Genomic DNA, 24,670 nt, shown 5'->3' on the forward strand with positions numbered 1-24,670 from the left:
GAAAAACCAAATATGTATTATGAAAAGAAGTGGAGCGAGTATCAAGCCTTGAGGAGCATTGTGAAGAACGTAAACAAAACTAGACGAACTACAATTTCCTACAGCACATTGCTGTTTGCTGATAGGAAATGAGCGAATCAGTTTGCACGACTCGGTCGTAAATCCAAAAACTATTTGTAGTTTTCTTAAAAATACCTAGTGATTTACGCTGTCAAGAACTTTGGATAAGTCAAGTAGTGTCAGTATAACAAAATTTAAATTCTCGGTCTACTCTTGTTTTATCAATCATGAGAAGTAATGCTGACTTGTAACACTGATTTGTGTTGAGGATGTTGTAAGAAATGGGATATGTAGTTGTGTGTTTATTTGGAGAACGTTTTTTAAATACTTTGGATATTAATCTATGTAGATAATTCAAATTTACCCAACAAATAAAAAATTGTATTATTATGAATAAACATATGCACATACAATTTCAAGTGCCTAGAAAATTGATACAGTTGATATCTCATTCAAAACTTAAAAAATATAATTGTTTCTTAGAATCAAAATAAAAAATATGAAATTAAATCTGAAATTATAAAGCTTCTCATGCTATCCTAAAGTACCTCTTTCAAATTTCAGACTCAACACACAACCGCCTTTATCTCGATTTTTGTGTAACGATTATACTTCTTCTGTTTTTAAATTAACCCATTATCCCAGAAGAAGTACCATATTTTCAATGTTCATCTGTTTTGAACGACATTCGAAACATTTTATTCTAACCTCCTTTTCTGGAACGAATGAACTAATGCATAAAACAGTACCTCACCTACATAACTACAAAGCTGCCAGAAGAGCATTTTAAACAAGCTCTTTATAAAACTGGATACGACATTACGACTACGACTACAACACCTCTACCAACACCATATGTTGCAATATTGCAATCCTTTAAGCCCGTCTGCGAGTTTTTCTTTCCGTGTTTTTTTTATTCTTGAATGTTTGTTTTATTGAATTCACCCTTACAATGTCATAGGTGGATATTTCTGATGTTGGGATTGGGAAGGGAGCTCTCACAACCTTTTGCAAATCCAATAAATTATAATTACACTTCGCACCGAACACCATTTCCATTAAAAGCACACACCTCCACTTTTAGAAACAGCACGTTTTATGTACTTCAAATTGTAAAGACCATATTATTCTACCTTCTATTCCTCCACCCGTCTCACTCCCTTTTTAGGTAGGCGGTATTAAAGTACGAGTATATGCACTTGTAGAAAACAACGCCAACAAATAGCTCATTAAATTCAATTAACCCACTCTAAGTTATAGTCGAGCACTTTGCTTGGCTTCCCGACCCGACTACTACTGCCCCACACGCCATATATCCGATACCATAACCATACATGGAATATGTAAACCTGCTCTCTTTACCCTTAGGAATATCATCAGATTTACCCGACGTAAAATGTCAGCAAGCCACTTACCCAGATATTTCCAAATGCGATTCTCGAATTGCGGACTCCATCGGTGTAGGCCATTAATGCTGATTCGTAAAACATCCGGCCTTTGGTCACTGACCAATTTTCCGAATGCTATTATTTCGGTTGGCAGCAGCTTGAGAATATTGCTGTCGAAGCACGCCAATGGCTCTAGGGTAGCATTTAATTGTCTGTTAATGAAAGAGAACATAGAAATACATTTAATTAAATGAGTTCTTTTAGCATTTTATTTTGTTTGGTATTTTAGCTTAATATTGTGTTTTTGTATAACAATTTATGTAGCATGTAAAAATAAAATTACATCGAGAAATTGTGTGTTTTTATGGTTGAATCCTTAACAACAATTATTTGAAGCTAAAAAAGAAAGGAAAAAGTTATACAACTCATTAACATTGCAATTAGAAATATAGCTTTAGAAAGACCTTGTACAATTTTGAAAGTGATGGTCAATTAAACTTTCTCTTGATTTTCATAGGTTTATTTTTAATTAAGAACTTTTTTATTGGAGTTTCATAAAATAGTTGACGTTAACAAGCTACTATTTAGAGCAAAATAGAATGATTATCAAACTGACGAATAGGAATTAGAAATAAAACTAACGAAAATAAAGAAAGGAGTAGGCGTTTGTAACGTATTACTCCATTACACTATTTATTTAGTAATTGTACTGTTCTCATTGTCTTTTCCTTGTTGGATAAATAAGGGAAAGACAATGAGAAAATACAAACTCTCACAGTTAAGCCTAGTACGTAGCTGAAGTGAAACGAATATTTTCGGCGGTCTTTAAGTGCAGAGCAAAATGAAAACGAAAACCACAGCGGACAAATATTTGTGGAGAGTTCTGTAAGTTTTCAAAAACAATTGAATTCCCAGCCTATCTCCTGGGATTCTTCCTGTAATGTCTCGCCTTGATCTGCAAAGCCAGGATCGGCCTCACTACCCGACTTCCTCTTGAACGCACATTGCTCTGCAATCTTCAAATGGAATAAAAAAAGCTAACATACGGAATTCTATTTATTAACATTCTATTGAGCAGCTAGTACCTGGTTTTTTTCATTTCTGCAGCTATATAACTTCAGAGGCTCGCAACGGCTAATTTATTTTTGTGAAGCCTATGCGCCAACTTCCAAATAGCTTCACTGGCTTCGACCAACGAGGTTTCTTTTTTTCCTCCGAAGAGAAATCAATTTTTTTTTCCGGCTAATTTTTTCGAAATTAAAGTTCACTGCTTGTCTTTATCACTTCTTGCACATCACCAATAACATCCTGAGTTTTCGATTCAGAAATGTAATGTTGGAACACATTAGAAAAATCCATTTTATTAAATTTTAAATCAAAGATAAATCCAAATCAAAACACCGACAGTCACGAGTAAACAATTTTTTTCAATTTTAATTTGTAAAACATTTTTTTCAATAAATAAATTAAACGTCAAAATTTTGCCTGGCAATTAAATTGAGAACGAAAAGAGTGGAGAATTGAACTAGGAAATCTAGTACAGCTATCCACTAAAATGACACATTTCGTCGTTGAGCAGCGTACTGAAAAACCAAAAGCACAGCGAAATTTTTAGTTTATGATTTCGTCATGTCATTTTTGTATGGGAAATTTCGTTTCCGCATCAGCAGAGCAGGGTACTAGGCTTTATTTGTAAGTATTTGAGGAAAAAAAATAGAATAATTTTCGATATCTCTACAAATAAAAGCGCTGACATTTGTTACCTGTCAAACGCAGCTGTCATTTAAAGTGTCAAAATATTATTTGAATGTTTGCCATTTACAATTATGAATCGTTTAATGATATTAAACTTATTAAAATTACCCCTACTACAAAAATGGTGATTCAAACGTATACTCTTTTAGTTGTTTAGGTTTTGGTTGTCATAAGCGACTGATTACCCAAGCAATTAGTATGTAATGAAATTTAAAGAGAATGGAAGGTTTTATTATGTTTTAAGGCTTTTTTAATACTCGATCAGTCGACAATGTAAGTTTTGTTGTTTTTATGGCGTTCCAGGATAATTCAGGATACTCATGACGTTGATGGAATATCCAACAATACGGGATACGAAGGTTTTTGATGGCATTAATCTAAATACGAATCCAAAATTATACTCTATGACGCAAGGAAAATACTATCGATGACCAATTTTTAACGAAATCAGGAGTTAATGATTGGTATAAATTGATCAAACAGAATCTATAGAGGAACCAAGGTCCAATTTTACCAAACATTATTCGCTTTGCAAATTTGCACTTTCATTCAGCAAATAAAAAAATAAATGAATAGAAAAGTTTCACCAAACTGAAATTTGCAAAGTACAAAGTCTTTTCTAAAAAAAGTTTTATTATTTTGTAAATTATTTTTTCTTTTTGTTTTACTAAACAACAAACTTTGCAAATTATATTTAGAATTCTGAAATCCTTTTATTCTAAATTTAGCAAAAAATAAGAAATTTTAAATTTTAGGGTTCTAAAGGGTTCAAGTTCTAAAATCTCTGATTTTGTAGAGGTTTTTTAATCTTTCGACATCGTAGCCATATTTCAATGGAATTTGACAATTTATAGGATAAAAACGTTTCTATTGAAACGCTGTTGTAAAATAATTTATATAAAGATAAAATATTTAACGAACATTTTGAAAATCAAGAAGAACAGTGACAAAAGAGTAATGAAGCTAATAATAAACTTCGATATATTTTTAAGATGAATGACAATAAAGTGCTAACAACAGTTTAGACTCAGAGGTGGGATTCATTAATGGCATTACCTAAACATGCATTTCCTTTATACGAGTATAGTCAGAGACATAATCAGATGTAGGGATCTTGAGGGAATCGAACAATGGTTATGGTTTAGGGTTTAAATTTAATTGTATGTAGGGTGTTTTTTTGATGTGCTGACAGAATAAGATCTGAAACGCTTATAATTTTATATTATCGCCAAGAATTTTTTTTTTTATTAAGATAAGGGTTTGCCATTGCAAAAATATATTTCAGTCTAGAGGCTTAATTTTCTACAACTTTTTGCCACATATGGAGAAATTTGAGGCATCATGTCGGCGGTAACCTTCCGAATATTGTCCTCTAACTAGACAAGAATCTTCATTTAGGTACTAACTGTACAAGAAATTGCCCACCTGTATTTTGTCCGATTCTAGTTCTTCATACAATTTTGGAAAATCTTCATAGATTTCACCTTTGCCACATCGATCTTAAAGAAACACTGAACTTTTTATGCTGAAATAGTTTTTTGACAGAAAAAAACATAACGGCTTGAGAATAATTTTTGTCAAGATTCTGATTTAGGGCAAATTAAGCCTTTAAAAAAGTATTGTTTTGTATTTGTGACAGAAAAAAACATAGTATTGTGAAACAACATTTTGTATCAGAAAAACAATAGAAGTCAATGTCCTCAAGTTGAGAGCCCCTTCTTATCAAAATTGTTTTTTTTTTTCAATTGTAAGGTGAATTTTTCTGAAAAAAATAATTAAAAATTTACAAAATCTAATTTTGTTCCCGACATTTTTAGTCGAAGACCAATTTTAGCTAATTTAGTAGCATTTCCTGAAAGGTTTTATTTCTTATATAAACAAAAATAGATTTGATATTTAAAAAAAAAATAACACAGAATGAAATTAACCTTCATTTATTCTCGAGATATTGAGAATCCAACATTATTTTTTAACAATTTTTGGTACTGTTTGTGATTTAAATCGCTTTGTTTTATTACATTGACAACTTAAATCTTTTTTACTTCATTATTTATATTGATTTAATTTAATTTATATTGAATCTAAACATCTTACTTTAATTATTAAACATTGTACACTTTACAGTATGAAATGTTTCTTTTTGATTTTTTTGCTACTCGGTTTCAAAGATAATCCCTTTCTACAATTGTTTGTAAATTACATTTGAAATCAATGCTAAATGACAATATAAACGGTCATTTGCCATCTACAATGCATGAAATGTGTTGTTAATGAAAGCTTTTGCTTCCAGCATTTATGTAAATCAATTATTATTGTAAGAAAACTTGAATTGTCGCTTTTTGAATTCGATCGCCAAGCTGGTAAGATCTCTATATATCTTGGCAAGAACAATATAATTGTTAATACTGATTGCTTGTGTTTTTTGCTGTTTAGTAAATTATTTTATTATAACCAAAACCAGGTCAATTTGATTTTTTCTCAAAATTTTACCAAAGATACGACAGACACAAACATCTCTCTTAGAATCTTTTATTTAGACTCTAGGAACCTTGAAACGTCGAAAAATTCCCAAATTATCACTTCGACAAATCGGATCGATTACAATAACTTTTTATAGGAAGTTAAAAAAGTTGAGAATTTTTTTGACTCCAAATATCAAGCTAGCGATTTCAATTAAATTTTGTATTGTGTAGATAAGAATGATTGATGATTTAGAAAAATCAAATTCAGTTTTTCTGCAAAAAATAAAAACCAAAAGAAATGACTACATAAAATTAATAAAAATGATTTTCTGCTAAAGTATCTCAGGAATACATTGTTTTGCTAAATAAAAAAAATAAATTGGGTGGCGCGACAGTCCGTTGAGAACCAAGGCCTAGTGACTTACAACTCTCAACCATTCCTGTGTGCTAGTGATGTTGTCAGGAATGGAGGGGACCTACAGTTTATATGCCGACTCCGAACGGCTAATTTTGAGAAAGCACTTTTTCATGACAATAGTTACTCTTGGAGAATTTGTCAATTCCTCGCAAGAGGCAGTACCCGTTAAAAGACTTTAGATGGCATAGGCAGGGATCGAACCCAAGACCTCTAGCATGACAGTCCAACGCACTAACCATCATGCCACGGGTACCACAATTTTTTGCTGCCATCAAAATTATTTTATACAAGTTATTATTACAAATATTTTGTAATGAATTTAATAAAATCTCGTTGACAGCTTTAAAGTAAAAAAAAAAATATCTCGAACAAGAAATAGTGTTTTTACTTCAAAATTATTTGATTCTGCATAAAGATATTGTTGTTGGCATGTATTTGAAATGCATTTTATAAAAAAAAAATTTATTATTATTTTAAAAAAATATTAAAAAGTGCTAAAAATTATTTTATGAGTTAAGTATCTTGAGAATAAAATAAAATACTGACTTCTAAGTTGTTTTATGCCACAGAAATATTTTTGATAAAATATCGAATACATCTTTACATAAAATCATCAATTTTTTCAATAATTTCTCCTATAATAATAACATTAACTTGTTACAAAAAATACTATTTGAACATTTTTAGCTGCTACCAATAGTACCTCACTAGTACGTGAGGGTCACGTACCAGTCTCTTTTTTTTAACTAATCCAAAAGAAAAAAATCACCAAGGAGCAAACGTTTAACGACTTTATAAATTCTCGTCTTAAAGCACATAGTTGAAAATGATGTATTCAAATAGTTTCACTGAATTACAATTTGAAGTTCTAAAAGGTTCTTGTATTCACCTCACGGCAGGGTAGAACGAAATTAAAATAATATCCTTTAAGAACTAAAAGAAGCTCAAAATCAAACTCGTACGTATTCAAAAAATCCTTTTAAAAGATTAATCGTCGTGTCCACTTTATTAAATAAAAAGGTTTCAAAGTGCTATATTATCTTGTTTTAGACACGAAAGGATCAACACTTTACGTTTATCTTTCCTTAAAACTACAGATCAAAAAAAAAAACAACACATACCTACTTATTTTTATTTCGTTTCAATATACGATATTGGTGTTAATCTTATACCATTCCATACATTATCCTTTATCCTTTTATCCCTCATCTCAATTTTATTTATTCACACTATCATAAATATTTCATCCCATTAATTTATCAGTATCATCCTAATTACAATATAGTGAGCCCTCCTCCTCAAATTTAAATTCATTTCCGACAAGAAATCCCCAAACTCCCCTTCTTCTTCCACCAACCCCCAACACCATCTCCTACACACTGTAGTATATTTGGAAAACAAACGTAATCCCTCTTTGTAAATCCTTTTCATTCTTTTTCCTGAATATTTCCCATAAAGCCGGATTCATTTTGTTTATTTTCTTTTGGGGGATGCTGATTTAACAATCGAAAAGAAAAAGAAAGGAAAAAAGAGATATCTAATATTAAGAAAACAAACAAATAAAGAGAGGAGAAACACACACACAAAACATATACCAGGAGAAAATGACAATGTAAAATTGAATAAATATCCTTTTAAAGAACCCCCCAAATAAAATGTGTGTGTGTATGAAGTGTAGAATTTTTGTTCATTTCCCCAGATCATATAATGTCCATTTGTCTTCGGCATAACCCAGCATCCGGATTGTGTGTCGTTATTGTCCCGTTGTGTGTATTTTATGCGAACTGTTAAAAGGATGAAAGATTTACAATTTATAAATAAATCTTAACATGGCACACACATTATTTTGAGCTACTTCATATTATTTATAAGGAAACAATAAAACAAACATGAAGTATCCTTTTTTTGTGTAAAAAGAGCAACAACAAAACAAAAATACAGAGAAAACCTCAATCACTTCGTATATTTATTTTTTTGTTGCTTTTGTTGTTGAGATTGAGATTTCCATTTTATTACCTTTATATTCGTAAATAGGGTATACTGAGTTTGTATGGTTTTTCAAGAAGGCGTTTTTATTAATTGCATAAAGGTTTTTCCTTTTTTAGGCATCGTTAAAGTGAAACCCTTATAAAAAAGGAAATAAAATTAAATATTCCAACATCGATACACGTGCTAAATATTTATAATCTAATCGAAAGAAAATTAACGTGAATATCATATGAGATGAGAATAGGAAAGTTCTTCTCGTTTTTTAAGTGCCTTTATTTTATTTTAAAGGATTTGGAGACATTTTTATAACAACACTTGAAGTTATGTTTTTATTTTGTTTGTTTTTTATCACTTTGTCATGAATTGTCAGTTTCGTTAATTGGAAAAACGAAGAAGAAATAAACGAATCGGTACCGTGAATTAAAGTCAAGTGAGTCTAATAAAGTCAATTTTCAACAATTGGTTTTACAAAACTCAAACAAAGTGAATTATAAAGTTGTTAAAACTACATAAGTGCTTCAGGTTTGGAAATAAGATTTTGGGTAAATTTAAGGTTTCAGTTAGTGCAGTAATGGCATTAATTTTCTCAGCTTAAAACACACTTTAAGTTTGCATGTGATCAGGCATTTTTTAATTTTTTTTAAAGACTAAAATTAACAGTAGTCACTATACAAATTTTTGTATCAAAAACCTAAAATATGAATTTTCTCAAAAAGGAGCCGATAGGTTTTTATTAAATTGTCTACACATTTTTTTAACTTGAATGAACTGAAGTGAACAATGAAAAATAAATATTATTGTTGAGATTAAGCTTGATCTTTTATCCGCGTTGAATGATGACTGTTCAGCCGAGCCGGTCTCAATGGTATTCCCCCGATAGTATTAAGGAAGTGTAGTAATGCTTTAGTTGAACCCATTCCGTTCCTATTCAAACTTTCTCTTAAAACAGGTACATTTCCCGGATATAACAAACTACAGCCCCAATGCAAACCTTTCTTACATTCCTAAAGTGTTTGAACAAGTTGTTTGTGAAAGTGTAGCATTTTTTAGTAAGATTTTCATTTGCGGAGAGCAACATGCTTTTGTGAAAAATAGGTCAACCGTTACTAATCTTCTCACATTCTCAAACATATGTTCAAACGTTTTAGAATAAGGTTATGAAGTTGACTGTGTATACACTGACTTTTCTAAAGCTTTGGATTAACTTAGCCACGGAATTATTTTATTTAAACTTAAAGCTCTTGGTTTTCCAACATTTTTCTTAGCTTGGATCAAATCATACCTTGAAAACTGATCCTATGAGGTACAACTTAGAAACTGTCATTCTGAACCTTTTGTTTCTCAATCTGGTGTTCCTCAGCCATTCGGCCCTTTTCTGTGTATCCTGTCTATTGACGTTGTATCGTCATGTCTTAGCTTAAGTGAAGATCTCATTTTTGCTGACGACATGAAGATTTTTAAAATGATAAAGTCCACCCATGATCGTATTCTTTTACACGTCGACATTGATAGTTTCACATTTTGCCTTTCACTCAACCCTTTAAAATGCGAGACCATAGCTTTGACTAAAAGACGAATCGGTAGTGTATTTGATTATTGTATACCACAGCAAACTCTGTCGCGTCTCCACGTTTAAAGATTTAGGTGTTTTTTTCAGTTTCAACTTAGAATTTACATCACATTAATTTTGTTAATATTGTTAATAAAACAAAAACGCTGAGCAAAGGAGTTCAATGATTCCTATGTTACTCTTTCTTTGTACAATCTTGAATATGCTTCGCAGATATGGATCAATTCAACATAACTTAAACTGTTAATTGTTAGATTTGAATTAAAATAAGGTGGGATTGAAATCATTGTTTGGATCATCATAATATTTAATGATCAAGATTGTTATTGTTTTTATTTTTAATGTTGGAATTTTAAAAATCAGAATAAAACCTGTATTTTAAGATTTTAAAATACAGGAAATATTTTGCAAACAGACATTTTTGATACATGGGCAAGTTCCTGGAACCAAGTCGTGCACTTTTTTTTTTAAATTTTTGATCAAACTCACAAGAGGACATATACAAATCAAAATATGTTGCAGAAGTTATCGTGATATTAACTTCTAAGTCATACCTCAAATGCTCAAATATGGCGAAAGAATTTAGACAACGATTCATTTTAATAGATAAAATATAATTACGAACTCCTTACTTTCTAAGTTGTATACAAAATATTTGCCATTCTACAATGAATGAAAAAAATACAATTCTCATTTTGTTATGCAGATCACACCAATAAAGGGTGGGCCAAATATAACATAAGACGCAAGGTGTTAAAATTGTTTATTCGTTTTATTAAAATGCTCAATGCATTCTTTCTTAATAAAATTCAATAACAAGCAGAATTTTCTCATGTTGACAAATTCGAATCCAAAAGCGGACATTCATCCAAAATAAATATTGAATATCTAATTGCGGTTTATGGGCTGGGGGCCTGCCGGCAGAGGCAGTGTCTTGTGGCAGTACCTAATTCTTTGAAAACAATGTTGATAAATTACCGTGAATATAGTTCGCTATAACGAGAAAATTGTACACCAAGTCAATAAGCCACGAACGATTCAAGAGCGACATCAGGATCAAATAATTCGTCAAATTAAGAATATTTTGCATCAATTATGTCTGATCGTAAAAAGTATGCCACCGATTTAAGCGGATATTATGTTACACATATTTTTGCCAAGATAAGAAATGTAAATAGAAAACTCAATATGGAAAATAATATAACTGAATTAACATCTTAAGAAATTTCAAGGATTCTTTTGAAAATATTTAATCTCATCTTTGCTATAATTTGTTTTTTAGCAACGCTAATTTTCAGTAGCTTTCTGAACATTCGAGAACAAACCAATTTAAGAAGGCGTTGAAATTGCAGTTGCTAACTTTTACAATGTAATAAGAACCAGTATAAAATACATCATGCAAAAAATATTCAAAATTGTCAGCTTATATTATTAATGGTAGCCGTACAAAAGAGTTTAAAACGCTTCGAAACAAGAGAAACAAGAGATGTGAAAATCTCTTTAAAAGTATGTCTCTTGAGGATCGTGAAGTGTAAGTTTCTATTTTAGAAGAATTTAAATCTCTCTCCAATAACTTATGTGCAGAATATCTTAAAAATATGAAAGCCTATTTTAAAACTGGCCCAAAAATCTTTTGGAAATTTGTTAATGGCTTTACAGTAAATTTAACTTATTTATATATCCAGTAGCTTTTCTAACCCTCAAAAATTTCAATCGTAATCGTCATACTTCTAGGAATCCTCTCATCACTTAACCTTGAGCCTATTTTCCGAATTGCTTCTAATTATATTTCGAATATTTGCTCAATCTTTTAGCCCAGGTAAATTTCCAAACCAATTGTAAAAGGCATTTATTTCCCCACTTTTTAAAAAAGGTAAAAAATGTTAAATTTGCAATTATATACCATACTTTAAACTGAACTGCATTCCCAAACATTTTGAACAAGTTGTTTAATAGTTTTAGTTAACTTAAAGAATATGTAATATTTTGGTTTTATACCAAAACGTTCGACAATTACTAATCTACTCGAATTTTTGATTAAGTCCGAAAATCATCAAAATAAGATTAGGCCTTATCAAGGCAAATTCATGAGTTCTTTCTCTTAGTTTTTCATTGCCAACTCAGTAGTTCCCCATGGTAGTCACTTAGGACCGCTACGTTTTATCTTTGCTTTCAATGATATACTCCTGTAACATCTATATTTATGCTAATGTTATGATAATCTGTAAAAAGAATTGGCCTGAGCTATTACTAAATATTTTGTTCGTTTACTATAATTACTAATATTCAACTTAGTGATGAGCAATATGAGCACATAGTTTCTGTTCGCAATCCTTTGGTCGAAAAGCTTTCTTAAGCTGATTTTATACAACAAATATCAATTTTTGCATTCAACTGAATGAATTGGTATTAAATGATTTTGTCATTTAATCAACAAAAATTAAGAAAAGTTATTTGTAAAACTTGGTCTTCTCCAAGCGTTTGGTGAGACACTTCAATGAAAACTTATCAGCATTAATTATTCAAAGGCTCTTTCAAAAGGCCAATTGATTCAGTTTCCTTATTAAAAATGTACGATGCACGAGTATCTCTTTCAAATCAAAAATGATTGTATAAGCCACAAGTATCTTGTGTTATCAATTTCAATATTTACCAAAGAAATTTTTCATAAAGAAAGAAAAATAAGAACACACATCCGAATACGCACATGAATTTCTATCTCATGCTTGAAATATTTCACACTGCTGAAATTTAGCTTAATTTCAACACTGATAGGATTCCCATTTCTATTCAAAATCATCGAGGTGTGATATGCCCTTAAGGCAAGAGCACTGTGGTTCAGTTCGGGGGAGCAGAGGAGAGGTTTGCTCTACAATACTAGTATGTACATTAGACTGGTTCAGAAAAAAAGAAATATTGGAACTAGCTGCATTTAAATTTAACGTCATATAACTTTGAAACGATTTCATTTATTAGAAAAACTGTCAAGACATTTTTTAAAGGCGATTCAAATTCCTATAAAACAAAGAAGCTTAAAAGTCCAAGCTCCTTATACATTTAAAATATGAAATAGAAAAACGCAATGAGCTACTTCTTCAATCTTAAAAGCTAAAATTTGTACAGAAGTAGAATTTCACTTAGCTCTAACCAAGTCTGGCATTGAAAATCAAAGACATTTAAGTTTTTTGAATCAGGCTAATAAACAGATGTTAATGTATGTGGCTAGGCTATATGTCCTTTTGTCTATATTTATGTGGATTGCCTCTGCCATTTAGAATGGAGTTTTATGGGTGGTGGTTATTCGTCCTATTCCTCCTTTTTTCGGTCTAATCCGGGCAGCTGTCAAGTTCTTCTTCAGCTTCTTCTCTTCTATCTTCCTTCGTGGAATTAATTTAATTGGCTTTTGAAAGAAGAAGCCCTCTCAAAAAGACGATATTCCTAACCTACACTATACATATATGTATATATTGTCTCTTCTGGTTGCCGATATTTGTTGAATGTTCAACACTGCAAGTACATATTTGGATACTTATGGCTTATGTGCATTGTGCATATAGATAAATGCACATTTTGTGCTGACACAAGTGTCTTGTTTTGTTTATGCAACCGGTTAAAGTGAAGCCCTAGACAGGAGGCTTATAACTACAATGCATGAATTTTATAGCCTTTCGTCTTGTTAAAAATGTTCATGTTAAGGAATTATCTGATATGGGCACTGCTGGTTAAGCTATAAATTATCTCAAATGAATCAAAGTGAGTTTACAATTACATACATAAAATAGAAGAGACGTTTGAGTGGGCTTTGAGAAATTCATAAGTGAACCTAGAACCATTTTTTTTTAAGATTTTGGAGCCATAAATCAAAATGAGAAGTGTCAACAAACCACATGAGTCTGTGAAGGACCAGAAATATATATTACCAGAAATTGCCGTTTGAAAAATTACTCCAAAATCGTTATCCATAAGTAGATTTGGATAAATTGAAATGGATAAGCGGGTAGGAATGATGCTATGTATATGGATATAGATATAGATATGGATATGGATATGGATATGGATATGAATATGGATATGGATATGGATATGGATATGGATATGGATATGGATATAGATATGGATATGGATATGGATATGGATATGGATATGGATATGGATATGGATATGGATATGGATATGGATATGGATATGGATATGGATATGGATATGGATATGGATATGGATATGGATATGGATATGGATATGGATATGGATATGAATATGGATATGGATATGGACATGGATATGGATATGGATATGGATATGGATATGGATATGGATATGGATATGGATATGGATATGGATATGGATATGGATATGGATATGAATATGGATATGGATATGGATATGGATATGGATATGGATATGGATATGGATATGGATATGGATATGGATATGGATATGGATATGGATATGGATATGGATATGGATATGGATATGGATATGGATATGGATATGGATATGGATATGGATATGGATATGGATATGGATATGGATATGGATATGGATATGGATAAGGATATGGATATGGATATGGATATGGATATGGATATGGATATGGATATGGATATGGATATGGATATGGATATGGATATGGATATGGATATGGATATGGATATGGATATGGATATGGATATGGATATGGATATGGATATGGATATGGATATGGATATGGATATGGATATGGATATGGATATGGATATGGATATGGATATGGATATGGATATGGATATGGATATGGATATGGATATGGATATGGATATGGATATGGATATGGATATGGATATGGATATGGATATGGATATGGATATGGATATGGATATGGATATGGATATGGATATGGATATGGATATGGATATGGATATGGATATGGATATGGATATGGATATGGATATGGATATGGATATGGATATGGATATGGATATGGATATGGATATGATATGGCTTTGAATATGGGTATATGAAGAAATCAGATTTTGAAGTTCCATATTTGTTTTCTATCCACTTGGAATCAGTTTTTCATAGTTGGAATTTATTTTTTGTTGCAAATTTTCCACTCGATTTAATAATTCATCGATTTGTTTTCATTTAAAGCTTTTTGCAGAATTGTTTATTTTTGTTTTGTTGATGATGATGCGTGTTCCCAACATGCTGATGTTAAACGAACAAATCAACACACAAAAAAATACTGAAACAGCAAGCAAAAGAAATATACAGATAACGGCCAACCTTTCCGGAAACACTGCACTTGACTGTTGCTGGGATGTAACTGATGGTTTCTCCCTTTTAGAGCAACAGCATAGGCAAGGCATGGGAGAAACGAGTAACAGCTGTGTGTTAAGCTGAAGTTATACCATCCTTAAAATGCCTCCAACGAAAAATGCTAGCAATTGTATTTCAATTCCAAAAAGGATAATAACAACGCACGCAATCAGGCGGCAAGCTACTCCTGTGGTGTGGCTTCGTCATTCTCGTTAAATTAATAGTCCGAGCGGTACAGTTTTTTGTGTTTCTTTTGTTTTTTTTTTTAATTTATTTAAAACGTCAAAAATATATGGTTTTCAAAATATCTTTAAGACTTCTGTTTAAAGTTTAGAAAATAATTTAAACTTTTGAAAAAACAAAAATGCTTCTACAAAAGTTTTTGGTAGTTTTTGAAAACATATTGATTAAGAAAAAAATGTAAGATCTTGAAATTTTATCATGTCTAACAAACTTACTAAAAGTTCATCTGAACAAAAAATTCCTTGATTCGTACGTAGTAAGTCACAACTTTAAATCACTGAACTATTACTAATGGATTCTGTAGAACAAATTACCGTTAAGTGTGGATGAAACGCTCGGCTCTATACACTGAATGGAACAATTTCCGCGTAGAAGTTAAAATTGATGAAATTGGTAAAATTTTTGCTGAGTTACCAATATTATTTTCCATGTTCTATATGAAAGGATACATATACTATACAGAATACATGTATGTAGGGATAATATGTATTCTCTTTTTTTATTTTTATAAAATACTTAACGCAGCTTTACATTGAACTGGAAATTAATGACGTTCAATATGAGCTCGTGCGAGTTGTTAAGAGTGTCTGAGTATTAACCCAACGAACATCGGGGAAAGCAAATGTCAGGCTTTCTTTTTGTTGGTTTTTGTGAGCCCAATCAATAAATTAATCGATTCAGTTTACTCTACAAAAGACCACATGATGTAATAGATGAATGTGAATTGACTATTTAAGTGGCTGACGTGAACAGATTTTTAGTGATTTAGCCTTGATTAAAAGGTTGTATGGGAGAAGAGGCTTTAATAGCAATGGTTTTCATAATCAATGTTAGATATATAAATAAAATGAAACCTTGGTAAAATAAATTACTCAATAGCGAAAGTATACATACACAAGGTGTAGATAATATTGGAACAAGTTTAATGGATAAATTCTTCGAAGTGTAATTTTAGTGAAACAATTATGTCGACAATTAAGTGTTGCATTTTTCCTTTAATCATATCAATTGTATTAATAGCGCCCTTAGAAATGCTCACCAATACAGCCCCGATCCCAATTTATATCTTAATGTCAAGTACAGATATTAGTCCTTTAGAAATACTACGCGAATGTAAAATGCTTTAAAATACTCCGTGGTTGTCAGGGGTACTAAGAAACACTTGGGTGTGTGCTTAATATGAACCACAGGTTAAGTAGTATAGAACATGTTAAGAAAAAATGGGTTATTAGATGAATAAATAGCTTAGTTAAATCCAAAACGAATAAATAGTGTTTCTTCGAAATTATGAAATTGAACGATTTTAGGAATATCGTTTGTCTGTCAGGTCAGTAGATTCCCCTTTTGAACTTTGAAATATACTAGAGAGAAGAGAGATCTTCCGAATTTTTTTGTCATTAGCAACAATCGACTATCTTCGTCTTTATAGCTATGAGTAAATAACTAACTTTTAGCAACATCTTGATTGAGTCCAGGTTGAGCCTCTAGTTTAATATTTGATCAAAAAAATGTTTTCCTATGGAAAATCACATTTTAAGGTTTTGTTTTGATGAATGTTTTGAAATGGTATGACATGCAAGAACCCATTGGTAAATCTTTAAAGCTTTTAATGTCATGTTATATATTAAAATATATAAATATACATACCTATATAGCTTTCATCGATTATCAGCACAAAATAGAATAACCGGAGAGAGCAAACTAGTACACCTAATTCGAAGCATGATTTCCTGGTGTATAATATAAAATGTTGTTGTAAAATTTTATAACAAACGGCTAAAAAGTCAAAATATTATTATTTCCTTTTGATGCATCAGGAGATCATGCTGGAAAGTATTTATAAAATTATAAAAATTTTGTATTCATAAGTTCAGAAAAAAAGAAGGTTTTGTGAACTTAAACTGCTCTGCAATTTTGTATGAATTCAAAGTATTTTTGCTATAATGTATTTAAAATGTTGAAATATTACCTGGAAAGAGCTTTTTCATCGCGCCTATATCTGGTTTTATTTAATTTTTTTTCTCAATACAAGAAGCACTTAGTCGGACTCAAAAAAATGTACAACAAGAAACAGAATAAGAGAATGAAAGAAAAACTGATTTAGCTTTGTAGGTACCTATTACGCATGAACCCCTGGTGTTCAAAATTGAATTTTGATGAGATTGGTCAAGCCATGTCATGTTCCATCAAATTTACCAGGCCATCAAGCGGTAGGTAAGAAGGTGGGTATACTATTTCTCTACACACTTCTTACGTTATTTTTTTGTTTATTTTCTTTGAAATACTAAAAGTTACCTTCCGTCGCTTCACAGTAAAATACTGAAAAACATTACATTAATGCGCTCAATTATATATGTACATCCTTTTAAGCTTTCGATCCTGATAAAACTATGTGCATGCCATATTTTCGAATAATATATCAATTTTGGAACAATTAAACTTTATTTATAGCCGTTCAAGTATTAGAAGACAAGTTTCTTTACGTCCTACATCAAGTAGATCGAGCTGTGGTAAAAACAGTCCTCTCAACCAATTGATTTCAGTTTACAACAAGTCTTACTTTTTGGTATATTCTGTAAACGATGATTTTAAAAGTAAAACATTTAAATTAAATTTTTTCAACACTTCAGTTTAGCCTTTTTTTTGTAAATTGCTTAAAGCATTGTAAATCTATTAATCTAAGAATAAATGTTGTATTAGTCTTAAGTTCTAACGTTAGTTTGTTAAACGAATTAAATAAATAATAAGAAACATATCGTTAAACACATCATGTCTTAACGTTACTGTCTTTTGAAACTGGAAACATTTTACAAAAACTCAAATAGCAATAAGTAAAAAAGCTTCCCCAAAATCCTTACTCTGTAACCAGCTAGAGCAGTATCAAACGACATAAGTTCTGAAATGCAATGGATTTATACCTATAATAAACACTGTTTACTTTTTAATTTAATGAACATTACAGATTTGTTTTGTGTGTTTTAATTTTAAATAAAGCGTGAAAATATTAACCTAACTAATAATCTAGGAACAGTTGTCAAATTGTTTATGAAAAGTTAGTTAAATATAACGATTCCGTTCAGTAAGACTCGTCACTATGCAAAGTGTCACCAAATCCTTTCTAAGTCACATGTGTCATGCCCTTATAGGGCGAACCTAAGCTTTAGTTACCTAAAACACTAGAAAGCAGAACAGAATAATTTAAAGAAAATAAAGTAGTACATATACCTATTCCGCAACACGATCGCTTTTGGAAAGAGCAATAATTTTGGCACCCGAATAAGCAAAGTGGTCCAGTTACTCTTATACAGAATGAAACAAAATTCTTGTATTCATAATTTTTTAGAAAATAAAACATGAAATAACTGCTTTAATTTTAATACAAAATTAAAAGGAATCAACCGAAGCACACTCGTTATTTTGATCTTAACTATGAAATGTTCTATTAAGGAACACTTCTTAAAATGTGCTTTCTTAAGCCGCCTCAGTCTGAATCTTTTTGAGTATTGTTGTGTACAACAAATAATAATGAATAAAGAAACTGTCACTCACTCAACTAAGCAAAAAAAAAGTATAAAAAAACACACCTACCAAATCAAAACAAACTTTTATTTGTATGGGACAAGAAAAAAAAAAAGAGAAATGAATAATTTCTGTGATCAAGCAAATCAGAAATATAGTAGAGAAGTGCAGGTAACTGCCTGTTTAGCATGTGCGCCTGGTGTTCAAAACTGAATTGAATAACATGATACGTAAGGGTAACATGTAAGGGCAATCTTGTGCATGCCCCATATTGCACCAGGCGATCATGCTGTCAAGAAGGTATTTCTCTACTTATTTCTTGAAAGCACCACACGTGTGCCATATCGTAATAGGGTAGAGCTTAGCTTTCGTGGATTTAAGAAAAGCAAAGCAGTAATCCCTTTCCCCAGCATGATCGCCTGGTGAATTAGGAACAATGTGTATATGCATTCGGCACAAGAAGATCATGCTGCTAAAGTAAGGAACTCTACAGTATTAAAATTATTCTCTCTACATTCGAAAAAAAGCTGTTTTGTTCTTCAAAAAGCTCCTCTTGATTTATTTCCTTATGATACAATATACATAATGTACATATGTAATAAAAACCATTGTAATGCTAAAAACAAAAAATAAAAAGTGAGCGCAGTTTTTTGCGAACTAAGTGATTTAATTTTAAAACAAAAATAAAAGTTATCAGTCGACGCACATTTAATTTAATAATCTAATTTAGTCTTAAATATGAAATGCTATAATAATGTACATTTATTGAAATGTGATTTCTAAGGCCGCCTAAGTCTGCATCTTTTCGAGTATTGTGATGTGTTTTCTTTTCTACACATAACCATCACTAAAAAAACTGTCACTCACTCAACCAAGCAAAAAGAAAACTGTAAAACAATAAAACAAACTTACCAATCAAAAAAAACTTTTGTTTTTATGGGACACGAAAAAAAGAATAAAAGAGATGAATAATTTCTGTGATGAAGCAGTTAGAAATATAATATAAAAATGCAGATAACTGCCTGTTTAGCATGGGCGCCTGATGTTCAAAATTGAATTTAGTAACATGGTGTCTGTCAATTTTGCATGCCTCATATTTCACCAGGCGATCATGCACTCAAGAAGGTATTTTTCTACTACTTCTTAAGTACAATTTGTTTGATTTGTTCCTTAAAGCAACTGTCAACACATGTGCGTTATAGGGCGGAGCTTAGCTTTCGTGGAATTTGGAAAAAGCATGATCGCCTGGTGAATAAGGAACAATATGTATATGCATTTGGCACCAGAAGATCATGCTGCTAAAAAGGAACTCTACAGTATTAAAATTCTTTTCTCTGCATTCGAAAAAAAAGTTGTTTTGTTCTTTAAAAAACGCCTCTTGCTTTCTTCCATAAGGATACAGTAAACATATATTTACATATGTATGCATAAAACATCATTGAAATACTAAAAATATAGAAGAGCAGTTACATTTATTGAAATGTGATTTCTAAAACCGCCTAAGTCTGCATCTTTTTGAGTATTGTGATGGGTTTTTTTTTCCTACACATAACCATCACTAAAGAACGTGTCCCTCACTCAAAACTGTAAAATAATAAACTCATCTACCAATCAAAAACAATTTTTTTTTTTGCAAAAGAAGATATTTAAAGAGAAATGAATAATTTCTGTTTAAAAGGATGAAGCAAAACTGAAAAATAAATGCAGGTACCTGCCATTTTTCATGGGCGCCTGGTGATTCAAGTTGAATATGGTAAAATATTTGTGACGTGTTTGTAAGTTTTGTATATTTAAGAATTATATTATTATAATAATCAGCCGATTATGCAGCATGAAGGTTTGTTCATAGTTCTTGAGTTTTATTTCCTTTTGTTTTCTTCTGCCACCACTCCTTCGATTCTGTGTTTAAAAAAACTGCATCATAACTAATACTATTTACATAAATGCATTCTTTGCATATGCTTCCGCCTAGAGATGTAGAAATTAGTTGCTCTCGTTACTTTATCAAAAACAAATCGGTACTTTTGATGCCCATTCACAATATATGTTGAATTAATTTTTGTAAATATATTTTTCCTACCAATTTTTATTTTTCTAGCTTATAAATAAAATAGTCAATAAAATTCTCTGTAGGACATGTCCTCAGTTCAAATGTCGCTTTTAAATTTTTCAATCACATCAGGTTTCTAAAAATATGCTCCTTTATAAATGATAATCACAACCAAAAACTGTGCTCTTACGACTAAGTTAAAACTCAAGATATCCCTTAGCAATGAATTGTTTGATAATTTTGTAAAGTGCAAATATTTGTCTTTTAATACAGTTAAAATCATCATAGCTTTTAGTCATTTTCTTAATCTAATATAAAATTTTGAGCAAACTTTGAACTCATTGCTTTTATTTTTCAAAGTTTTGAAAAATACGGTTTGCAGTTATTTTTAAGTGCTTATTGCGAATTGGAAATTTTATTTAAACTTCCCGCTCAAATTTAAAAAAAAAATGCAAATATTGCATTCATAAAAAATGTCAAACTGGAGAATTTTATAAAACATGACATCGCGATGGTCGAGAAGTCGAAAAAGATCTGTCTGTTTGTCTTCGGCCCCACAGCCCAAAACAATGTTGCACTGGGTCGAAGCACAGTCAAATAAATGTCTGAAAAGTTTTCAAGAAACATTGTTCTATTCTTAATGTTTTCTAAAATATGAAGTAGAGCCTATTACTTTCCACGTCCTAAGTCTTTTCAAAAAATAAGTTAAGTTTCATTTTCTACAACTAAAATTACTTCTTCTTCTGTTTTAAAACCTCTTTTCGAATTTTTTGGAATTAAAATCACTTAAAAATCACAATATTGAAATGTACTTTACTCAAATTCACTTAATTTTAAATAAAAAAAAAGAAATCCATAACGATAAAAGTGAATTTCAGAAATCTAATTATCAGTAAACATATCGTCCCCTCAAAAGCAAACTGTCGTAAATCGAAAATTTGCAATTTAGAGTTAAGTATACAGGAAAAGTCAGTAAACAAAATGCTATCTTTTGGTCAAACAGTCATAAACATGAAGGCGTGAGGCCAAAGTGTCGTTGTTCATTTTTAATAACATCCTTGAACTATTCATTAGTAAAATGACATTTTCAGTTTCATGTCATTCATGTCATAGTAAGTTGTTGTGTCGTTTGCTGCAGAAAAAGTTTTTTTTATCGGAAAATGTCGGACTACTACACTAAAACGAAGAGGTAAGTTTTATTTTTTATTTTCGACACTTTTTTATTTGTGACACTTATCTTAAAAAATATTATTGAAGTCTTAGGAAAAGTGATACTTTTCGTTATACGTCATTTCTCACCGGTTCGTTTTACTATTATTTTAGTGCTTACTCGCTTTAATTCATTTTGCTTTGGAAAAAAACCAAGCAAATTTGATTAATTTTTTTAAACTAAACTGACATTATGTATTTTAAGTCAAAATTATTTTTACTTCTCCGAATGTTAAAAGTCACTTTCTGAAGTTTTGTCAATTTGTGTGAAAAAATACAAGCTAAAACTTTAAAAAGTTTTGTTTTTGCAGTATAAGAAGTGTCATTTCGTCAATGTTTTTTTGGAAAGTCTTAGAAAATAATTTTTTTTCTAATGCGACCAAGTTTTTGTTTTATAATGTAGATTGAACCGATCTAAATTACTCGTTACATTGGCGAGAAATTTGACTAATATCAATAAACCAGAATGGACAGTTTCACCTTCCAAACAACAATCTGAAATCACTTCTGAACCTGGGTGTAGCGTCACTAATTTAATAGTAGGTCAATGTAGCCTAACAATTGAACCATATTTGCCAGCATCACCATTAGATGTACAAAACATTAATTGTTATTACTACGAAAACACTGTAAGTATTTTGTAGTCATCTTTTTTGATGTTAAATGTTCGCCTGAAAATTGATTTTAGCATCAACATTCACCTTCGAATCAACCTGGTTTACCCAATCATCATTCAACTGCTTCGTTTATGCAATCAACCGAAAACACTCAATTTCAATTCAACATAGATACACGAAATCAAATCACTTCTGAACCTGGATGTAGTGGTGCCAGTGCCTCTAATCTAATAGCAAGTCAAAGTAACCTAGTAAATGAACGATCTTTGTCAGCTTCTTCATCCGATGAGACAGGCTCTGATTTTTCTTCAGATGACGACTATGATGACCCAAATTTTAATTCTTCAAGCTGTTCTTCGGAGTCTTTGGATGGTACTCCAGCTCCAAGTCCTATACAAACTATACAATCCAATGAAAAAGAAAAGCAAAATTCAAAAAAGAGACAAATTTTAAAAGATAAATGGACAAAAAATAAAGCTTTCGATGCAAGGAGATTTGGAAAACCCTATATTTCAAATTCGAAGAGTAAAAGGTTCATTGAAGGCAGACAAATGGGTCCCGTTTGTCATTGTAGGCTTGGATACTCGACAAAAGTAAATGAAGAAGATCGATTGAAAATATTTACGAATTACTGGAACTTTGGATGTATCAACAAGCAACGATCTTTTATTGCGTCTTCCATGATCGAAATTAAGCCGAATCGATACATTCGGGTAGAAAATGATCCCAAACGCAAAATGTCAATATCAGGAACTGTCGAAAAAATAATAATGCATATTATTTTAAAATTGAGAACTCGAGAGTAAGAGTTGGCAAAAAATTTTCGTATCGACTCTTGGAATCAATGATAGACCCATTCGTACTGTCCAGCAAAAAAGAGATATATCAATCACCAATATAGATCTAGACGACTTGAGAGGTAGGCACCCCCCAAAAAACAAAACTGAATAATCTGTTTTGAAAGAAATACGAGATCACATTGAATCAATACCTCGAATTCCTAGCCATTACTGTAGGTCAAAATCTAAAATCAATTACACAGATACATCAAAACTATGTTGAGAAATGCAAGGAAAAACAAATTCCTTTTGCTAAATATAATGTTTTAAAAAACGTGTCTGTGAATAACTTCATTATAGGTTTTCAACAACCCAAAACAGATCAGTGTGAAGACTGCGCTGCTTTCAAAAACAGCAGTGACAAAGAAAGCCTGAAAGAAAAGTATAACGAACATTTGACAGAAAAAGATCTTTCAAGAACAGAAAAAGAAAAAGATAAACAGTCTGCCAATGAATTAAATATAGTACAATGTCGGAGAGGAAACTCAAGTGTTTTTGACTACGTGTCCAAGATTAATGTGTTCAATTTTACAATCTGTGAACTGCAGACTAAAAATGTGGAATGTTTCGTTTGACACGAGTGCCTTACCGGAAGGGGGGCCAACCAAATTGGTTCCTGTGTTTTTATGTATTTGAAAAAGCTGCAAGAAAACTCAACCGGATTGTTTAATGTCATTTTTTACCCCGACAATTGCTGTGGACAACAAAAAAAAAAAACAAATTTATTATTGCTAATATGCTTATGCAGTACAAAAACTCCTTAATTTAAACATATCTAAACGAAGGAGACTCGGTTCATTCTGTAATTGAGCGTAGTATTAAAAATGCGTTGAAATCAGGCCCTAGATCAGGACTCCTGATCACTACGTAGCGATTATTCGCACCGCTAAAAAAACAGGAAAACCATTTCTTGTTCATGAGCTCGATGAAACAAAGTTCTTTGATCTCAAAACGTTATCTGCTCAAATGGGATTAAACTACAATTAGGATGACCAGAGAGATAAAGTTAAAATGACGGATATTAGAATAATGAGATTTGAAAAAGCTGAGCCTGGTATTTTTTCTGTTAAATTGTCATACGCCGAAGACAATTTTCGTCGCATCCAAATAAGAGCAAACAACACTAGATCATTCGAAGGAGTATCTAATCTGTGTCTTGATATCTTGGATAACTCGGACAGCGGTGTATCTACAAAAAAGAAAGAAGGATTATTGAAACTATTCGATTAAAATCAGATTTCTTCTTTCTTTTA

General features: G+C 31.2%; 1 protein-coding gene across 2 annotated transcripts in view; it reads right to left on the bottom strand.

The window, feature by feature from the left end:
* LOC129941415 (serine-rich adhesin for platelets) overlaps positions 1-24,670 on the bottom strand; it is a 184,068-nt gene that overhangs the window by 38,535 nt on the left and 120,863 nt on the right. For both annotated transcript variants that reach the window (XM_056050037.1, XM_056050036.1), the window contains exon 3: positions 1,476-1,660. In XM_056050037.1, coding sequence (XP_055906012.1) covers positions 1,476-1,660 — 185 coding nt within the window. The remainder of the gene's footprint in view (positions 1-1,475; positions 1,661-24,670) is intronic.

The sequence above is a fragment of the Eupeodes corollae genome, chromosome 1, assembly GCF_945859685.1.
Source record: "Eupeodes corollae chromosome 1, idEupCoro1.1, whole genome shotgun sequence".
Taxonomy (NCBI): Eukaryota; Metazoa; Arthropoda; class Insecta; order Diptera; family Syrphidae; genus Eupeodes; species Eupeodes corollae.